Source organism: Morone saxatilis, unplaced genomic scaffold, assembly GCF_004916995.1.
Source record: "Morone saxatilis isolate NCDOM2014 unplaced genomic scaffold, NCSU_SB_2.0 Contig18, whole genome shotgun sequence".
NCBI lineage: Eukaryota > Metazoa > Chordata > Actinopteri > Moronidae > Morone > Morone saxatilis.
In genome coordinates this window covers 12746741-12755813 of record NW_023339740.1, presented here as the reverse complement: position 1 = coordinate 12755813, position 9073 = coordinate 12746741, and the positions used below count along the sequence as shown (strand labels likewise).

The 9073-nt window shown below is 37.7% G+C and overlaps 1 protein-coding gene across 1 annotated transcript in view; it reads left to right on the top strand.

Moving 5' to 3' along the window:
- Positions 1-9073, top strand: part of dtex3l2.1 (deltex E3 ubiquitin ligase 3L2, tandem duplicate 1) — a gene marked incomplete in the record, with an annotated part of 17084 nt that overhangs the window by 2006 nt on the left and 6005 nt on the right. The window contains 3 exon segments of the mRNA XM_035662443.1: positions 7883-8069; positions 8242-8405; positions 8494-9057. Coding sequence (XP_035518336.1) covers positions 7883-8069; positions 8242-8405; positions 8494-9057 — 915 coding nt within the window.

Sequence of the window (9073 nt, the reverse complement as noted above, 5' to 3'; positions counted from 1 at the left end):
GATACGTGTGCTGGGGTAGGTATTTGTGTGACCTTGTGTGTATTGAGGAAAAAGAAAAAAAATGTTTATTTTTGTTTTTTTTTCCTATTTCCAAGACATGAGCCGTGTAATCATTAAGCTCCCAAGGCAAATTATGCTAGTCCCAAGTAGCCTGCTGCTCTCTGCTGTATTGAGGCTGTCCTCTTTGGTCATTTTCTGCTCTGTTATCGTACTACACAGCAACTACATTATCAGCACTGTATACAGCCCTGATGTAATTAAAGCAATGTTATTTTACACCACCTATCTCAAATATCATATACATATATATGACATGTTTATATACAAACTGTTCCAGTGCTGTCATTTACGTTGTATTGTGAGGTACAGTGACATAACTGTTACACGTTTTCTTGCTCTGACTTTATCACAGAACAAAGAAGCTCAAGTCACCCTCTCAGTCAAGTGGTCACAGGGTATTAAACCGCAGAAACCTAAAGCAGAACTGCAGAAAGTTCTTCAGACTTGGGCCTTCAAAAGGACATTTTGTAAAGAATTCACAGTTTTAAATGTCTCAGGAGACGGGAGAGCTGATATAACGGTGATGGTGACTGAACCTGCTCAAGGTGCAGTATGACTGTTTCAATTTTTTACTTGGTGTTGCAATTCAGTTTGTTCTTTTCTTTTCTTTCTTTTGGAGGAAAATTAATTTTTGTTTTTCTTCTTTTTAAGCCATGAGTGAGCTTCAAGAACTGAATGGACAAACACTGGCCAGGAAAAATGGGAACACAGTCACAGTAATGTCTGTACGTCTGAAACCACTAGAGCTGGAGACACCAATGAACATTGCCAGGAGCATCAAAGACATCCTTGAGGAAAGCTCCATGAGACTGATGACCACTTCCTTTGATAAGTTTGGTGTGGATGATAAGAAATCTGGCATCAGTCAAGGCAAAGTCTTTGTTAAAGACAAATCAGTGAATATTGGCATGACCATCAAAGACCCTCTGGTTGATGCTGGGTTAACCATAGAGGACAGGTACTGGAAGCTGATGACTACTTCCTTCTATGAAGATGTTTCTAATATCAAAGCTAAGTTCGGTGTGGACTTTAAGAAATCTGGCATCAGTCAAGGCAAAGTCAAAGTCAAAGCTCACTATAAAGGATCTGAAGGAAACGCAGCAATGGAGAGCCATGCTGTCAGAGCTCTTCTTCAGCTGTACCAGAAGATTGCCACATCATCCATGAACTTGGGTGGACCTGTGTTGAACAGACAATCAGGATACAGCACGCGCAACACTGAAGCACCCACAGGACAGGGAGCAACAGCAGGAGATAACAAAGATGAAACCTGTCCGATATGCATGGTTACATTTACCAATAAAGAAACAGCTCAAGTGTAAACATGAGTTTTGCGAGGATTGGCCTGGCACAGTCCAAGAAAAGCATTGGACCATGTGTCCTGTATGCAAAGATGTCTTTGGTATGGATAGAGGGAGACCAGCCAGTTGGAAGAATGTCACACATACAAGTAGCTTCTCCCTCCCTGGATTCTCATCCTTTGGCACTATAGAAATCACCTATTGATATTCCAGCTGGAATACAGACGGTAAATGTCTTAATTCAAATATCTGGAGACATTGTGTCAATACTGTAAATTGTAATTTAATTTTTAACATGGTTGTCAGTAATGTTTCGCTGTCATTTTACAGGAGACGCATCCAGATCCTGGACAGTAATACCTCTGGTATTAGGAGAACAGCATATCTGCCAGACAACAGAGAGGCAGAGAAGTGCTGCGGCTGTTGAAGAAAGCGTTTGAGCAGAAGCTCATTTTCACTGTCGGGACCTCCAGAACGACTGGAATGGAGAATCAGGTGACCTGGAACGACCATTCACCACACAGACCTCAACATCAGGAGGACCACAGAGGTACAGTAGTGGTTATTTTTTCATATATATATATTTTTTTATGCCAAGTCTACTTTAATTATTATTACATTAACCCTTGCACATACTCTGTTTCCACAGTTTTGGGTATCCTGACCCTGGCTACCTGAGCAGAGTCAGAGATGAGCTGAAGGCTAAAGGTGTTGAGTGAAGATCTTAATAGAGAGTGGCTGAGGAGTTGTTTCCACACAATAAGTTAAATAAGCAATTACTGGAACAGACTATCGTATTGAATGCTGTCTCTCTTCTCTTGTAATTTTCAATATTATCAGTAACTGGACAGCATTTACAGTTTAAGAGTTTATCGTTTAGCAACATGTATTAGCTACATATATTAAGTATAACTTTTAATGGAAGATTTCCTTCTTTTTTGTTGACTGATAAAGTTTTTCAAATTATGACAACATAAGAATGACATTTGTAAATTCAGCTTTATGTTCTGCAGTATATATTATCTGATGTTTATCTAATAAATGATTAATGCAACCCACACTGACTAATCACAGTATTTGTCTATTTATCAGCACATGTTGTGAAAAAAACCTAAAACAAACGCTTGTTTTCTATCCAAATTTTAATCAGATCAGACTCAGAATCAGAAATACTTTATTGATCTGGATTTGTTTGTTACAGTCGCTCAAGGTGCTCACACAATGTTAGAGAATAGAAATAATATATGTGATATTACAATGTCTAACACAATATGTATAGAATAGAAAATGTATATGTAGGTATATATAACTAAAAAATAAAAATAGAAATATAATAAGAGCCTAAGTATGTACCTTATAATAATGCAATATATGACAATATATTGACAGAAGTAAATATATGCCATAGTACGTGACCAACAGAAATGAGATGAGTAGTAGTAGTAAGGTACTCCAACAACCACAATAAAGAGTATTCTCTCTCCAGGGGAAAGCCTGAGCCTCTATACACCATGCACAATAAAAGTTATGTGTCATCAGAATTTAAGTTTTATTTATTTTATTCTCCAAAAACTAGCAAGAACAACAACATCCGTCCCCCTTAACTCTCTGCCAATCACAGGTACGAGGTGAAATGATTGACAGGCTCCTGAGCAAATCACACAATCACTGACATCCTGGAAAACACAGTAGGCTCGTTCGAGATGAGCCAGGCCTGTGGAGAATCGATCACCGGCGATGGTCGCACAATGCATGCCGGTTAGTTCTGTGCCCGACTTGACGCCGACTTTCTCTGACGTCATGCACACGTGGGGAACGATTACCTCACGAGATTGAAGCGCTCTCCACCGACTGTAAAGACCCAGGGCACGGTGGGAAACGCCTCGCTGTCACCTCAACAAAGCTGATTGGCTCTTAGTTTTGACAACAAACCCCACGTTTTTCTAATTTTCTGTGTGATTTCTATATTTAACTCTTGTTGCTGTTGTGCAATAAAGATTGAATCTGTTAACAAACAGATCTTGTGTGGTTGATAATAATAATATGGTTGAATTAAACGTGGTCTGCAAACTGCAGGCAGCCTAAAGATGATCTAACATTTCTGTGACTTAAATCTTTATTTTTAGAAAGATTGGGTGGAAAAAATGGTTTGGTCTATAGTACATTTAATTGATTAATGTTGAAATATATTCAGTCTGATTTCAAAACCGATTTCAAAACTATATTGACTTTGGATTGCTCATATAGAAAATATTTTTTATTGGTCAACGCTATTTCTGTGGCTTTGATGAATCTGACAAAAGAATGTTACACTATTCTTCTGTAATGCTTACATCTGCCAATATATGTACTTTTTTTCAAAATTATATTAAACCTCTATTCAACACCTGTAATGTTGTTAAACTGTTTAGGGGACAGAATGCATGTGTTACAAAGAATGTAGTACCTGCTTCTGAATATCATCATGTGAAGTTTGGTATTTTTATGCAAAACACTGATGTTGAATTTGTATCCAATAGTGTTTTCATCATAGGTAGATTTTTTATTCAAGTGTAGACTGTGCTCCAAGCTTTGTGGCATTTATAAATGACTTTTTAAAAATTCTTCAGACAACTGGACAACTGCTTTAAGACTCTCTAAACTACTTGCGTGTTTTGGTTGTTTGTTTGTTTTTTCCCTTTATCTCTCTTTTCTGCTCATAGATGCTGTTTGGATGGATTCATTGTTAGGTATGCTTAGCATCCATATCCATTGATGTCACCTAAGAATAAAGCCAAGGGAAAATTCTACTGTGCCTACTAGCACTGGGCATTACCTTAGTGCAATGAAGTTGCCAAGCTCTCCAGAGACCAGCTTAAAGAGTGAATCCAGGTTAACTTGGACCTTTCAAGCCTAGTCTACTCTTTGCAGTGTCTGTTCACCTCACCTCCACCACTGCTGGACAAGCTATCCAAGCATGTTGAGTAGATACTGCCCCTTACCAACATGAGAGAGAGGTGACCCAGTCAAAACAGGATCAGCAAGCTGTAGCATTGCTTGAAGCTGGACCTGTGTCCAGCGCAAGATAAGTCCAGCCCTCAGGAATCAAGACTTGGCCTCAGCTGGAACTAGGAACGGGACTCCTTGGTACAAACCCAGGCCTGTGTCCTACAAGGCCCCAACCCTGAGATACAGTTAAACAACTCTGCACGCACATTTGTAATCAGTTTCACTACAATAACAGCTCCATAGTAATGGTATGAGATTTAAAAAAAACAGACGGCTATTTAGAAGCTGATTCTTTTGATCGTTTGTATTTGTGAATGGCTGGCTTTTTTTAATGTTGCTGCCATAAGGAAAGGACCATCCTTTAGATACAAAAGGAGACGTTCCTATCACTCAGTTGATAACCTTCCTGAGCAAAAAAGACTGTTATTGTCTGTTTTTGCGTGCAAAAGGCAGAGCTGATAGAACTGATATTTAAAAAGGTAAACATGTCACATCCATACATACACATATGCATATTAATAATTATTCTATTATATTATTATAATAACATATTCTATGTATCTTTTGTCTTTTTACTATGACATAACATGAACACCATGGACAGGAAATTGCCTTCGAAGGTGAGGCGTCGTCTTTGTTTTGATCATCAACAGCTTCTGTATTCATATATGTTCTGGGTTGTCGATTAGATATGTAATGAGTGTTGTCCAGTTGTATTCCCTAATACTGTACAGTCAACCACTATGGCATATGTATATGGTTGGACAAAACTGAATAGTTGTGTTTAGGATATAAACTCAATTTACTTTGCAGTGACCTGTAACGTTACTTGTCCTTACCCTGCAGCTCTCTTGGCATGCAGCATGCAATGAGTGGAAATTAACTTTTTTAACTGTGAACAAATCGACCACTCAATATTAAATCATTATTTTGTGTCTGAAATCTACCAGTTAAATTCCATTTTTTATTTTACCAGCCAGGTGCTAATTATCCACCCTGGACATCATAGCAGTATGATATGATAGTATATATTACATGTTCAGTATCAGTACTTATACAAAATGTTTAGTATGATTCCTTATATAATATGGCAGTATGATACACATACTCAGAAAGATTTCTTATTGCTGGCTTATTTAAAACATACATTGTTATGTTTTCAGTCTCACCATGGTCCACTCAGCTCCTCCACCACGCAGCACCCAGTGCTCCCACATTAATATTACTAACACGATTACTTACATAATACAGTAATAGAATACATGTTTAGTATAGTGTTATTCATTTTTTAAATGATTGGCCTATTCTGGACTTACCTTGTGTTTTCAACCTTAATTAGGTTCTTCCCATCAATCCAAAATAACCTGAGCTGCAACATGCTATAGACAGGTAACAGTCAACAGAATCACAAAACCTTAAAACACTCAATCCTGAAGTTACATTTTTGTTTAGGAAGTCTCAAATGCACTGTAAATCTACAACAAATATGACAAAAATATAATTATTAAAATAATAATAATTCTGAGAATCTTAACTTAACATAGCTCATATTCCAAAATAGATATAATCATATCACCACCTGCACCCACCTCTACAATCACATAACCCAATATTATTTGCCATTAATATCTTACTCCCGCCACCACGCAAAAGCGTTAAGAAACTTTTTCTCTGACGTTATTTCCACGCTAGATGATATAGCATTATCGGAACAGAATTTGACAAACAGTAGACTGTTGCTAACTTTACCCAGTATCCTATCTATCTATTTTCTGTTAATCTACTATATTAGTGGGGGGAAATCCATTTACATGCTTTGAATTATGATTTGTTTTTTGAAAGGCAGAATGACTACAACAAACATAGCTGGCATCTATATATGGGAAGTGGTCATTTAAAAGTGGATTTACAGTAACTTCTCCAGGTTTGGTTCAGCAGAAACATAACTGAAGCAGACTGTGCAGTTTTAAGTGCCTCAACAGATGGGAATGTTGTGATGAAGATTACACCTGCTTCAATTGATGACATTATGTAATAATATTCTGAATCTGTTGTAGTAGTAATAACTAAAGCTGACAAATAAATGTAGTGTAGTAAAAACAATATACCCCCCTCGAATGTAGTAAAGTAAAATAGTACCTTCAAATTGTACTTTAGTGCAACACTTGAGTAAAAAATACCTTTCAAAGCTGTTTATCTCAACAGTAACAGACTGATGATTTATCAACACATATTAATACTCATTAATAGTGTAAAAGTCTGCAGCTGCATTAATGCTGTGCAACCTCCCATGTGATATCCACGTGTCTCGCGGAGCCTCAACAGTTTCGCTTTCATTTATCAGGAAGAAGCAGCGTTCAGAGCCAGCTGAAGGTAAATATGCGTCATGAATTCATGTTTTACATGTTTATTCACAAAGTAAACAACATGTTTGTTGCATAACGTTGTGTTAAATGTAAGAAGCAATACAAACCGAGAGCTAATTGACAGCCTATACAAGTTTGCGTTAGATTGTCGTAAGCGAAAGTGCAGTCGGGCCAAAGCGTCGCCTTTAATATAATGTCGACATTTGACATTTATGTGACAAATATGTTTTCTTAAAGGAAGAAGACTCAGAGTCAAAATGTCAGACACTGAGCCCATGGACATTGACAGTGTGAGTATCTGTATCTGCCATGTCTGCAAACTAAAACTGAACATTTGAGCAGTGTGAAAGACAACTGTTAAGTATAAGAGAATGATGGTATTAATTAATGTTGATTTGTTGTAAATATTCAGTGACCAACCTCAATAGCAATAGTGCTGTTTAAAATTGTTTGTGTTTTTAAGTATTTATTTGTATGTGTGTGTGGGTGTGTTTGTGTGTGTGTATGTTTGTGAGCTAGAAAAAAAAGCACCACCTGCTATACCATACACAGAACATGCAAAGTAGATATAAATATAATTAAGGAGCTAACTGCACACAGTTCCACTGCATTTAGTCAACTGCTTTTTTCCTGTTATGAAACTGGTGGAACCAGTGATGTTATTCACTTAAGTTGAATGGCATGGAGGATTTTGTGCTATCTTTCTTGGTAATACAGTGACATTAACTGTAGCATGTTTTCATCCAGGGACCTAAAAACAATCATTCGGTTACTATACCCTCTAAAGAAGTGACTGGGCCAGAACACAGTACAAATGACGTCACTAAGTCCTTAAATGCAGATCAGGAACCCCTAACAAATGCCTACACTTCTGCTGGAGTGTCTTCTGGGGCGTCTCAAGACACATCAGTGAACCTTGGCGGCATGGATGTTGTGAGTGGCTGAATCAGTCAAGTTTGGAATCTAAAGTTGTTTCAAATTGTTTGTGTTTTGAAGTATTAATTGCTGCAATTGTCTTTTGTATTTACTAGCACTGTATTAGCACTGATGTAATTAAATCACCACCTATCTCCAATATGACATCTTTTGTGCTGTCATTCACTTTGTATTGTGTGTGATACAGTGATATTAACTCTAACATGTTTTCTTGCTCTGACTTTATCACAGAACAAAGATGAAGTTCAAGTCACCTTCTCAGTCAAGTGGTCAGAGGGTATTAAACCGCAGAAAGCTAAAGTAGAACTCCAAAAAGTTCTTCAGACTTGGGCCAACAGAACCAAATGTAACCAAGACTACACAGTTTTAAATGTCTTAGAGGATGGGAGAGCTGTGATAAAGATTAAACCTGCTCCAGGTGCAGTATGACTGTTATTCTGTTTTTATTTAAAATTAAATTGCACATCTTGTGTAAATATGGCTTTTGCAATTCAGTTTGCTGTTTTTACTTTTGTGTTTCAATTCAGTTTGTTGGTCTTTTCTTTTATTCCTTTTGGAAAGAAATTAATTTTTGTTTTTCTTCTTTTAAGCCTTGCTTGAGCTTCAGAAACTGAGTGGACAAACACTGACCAGGAAAAAAGGGGAGACAGTCACAATAATGTCTGTTAGTCTGACACCACCAGACCTGGAAACACGAATACCAGACAATGCTTCAATGACCCCTACTCCTTCAGCTGTGTCAAAGCCACAACATGTATGTGCTGTGTAGTAAATGATTAGGAAGGAATAACATTCTGCACATTAATGCCTTTTATTTAATAAATACATTGTGTTTTGTTCAGGAGGAAATGCAACTGGTGGAACGAAGCAGTTCCAGCAGTTCAGCAGCAGTTTCTGCAGCAGGAGAGGAAACATCTCCTTTATCTATTCCAGTGGGTCATTTCTGGTATGTGAACCACATCTACAAGGAAGAAATTAAACGTACCGAGAAAGATAATGGAGTTAAAATCATGGCAGAAGTCAATGTGACATTTGAAGCAAACCAGAAAGATGGAGACGGACAAAAAGCTCGCTATGACTTCATTACTCTTGTCCAGAAGTGTTTAGGTGAATCTGAAGGCTCAGTTATTCCTCTCAAGTACATAGATCCAGAAGAGTTTAAGGACACACTGAAAATCATCCAGAGGCCTGAGAACAAGCTTTTGCTTACTGTATCCTCTGAAGACATGACTGTATGTGGGCCAAGACAAAGTCAAGATGCCATCTGTAAGTCCTTAAATGCAGCACAGAAAACATCAAATGCCTACACTTTGGCTGGAGAGTCTTCTGGGGCGTCTCAAGAAACACCAATGAACATTGGCAGGAGCATCAAAGACCCTCTCGTTGATGCTGGGCTAACCATAGAGGAGAGCTACTGGAAGC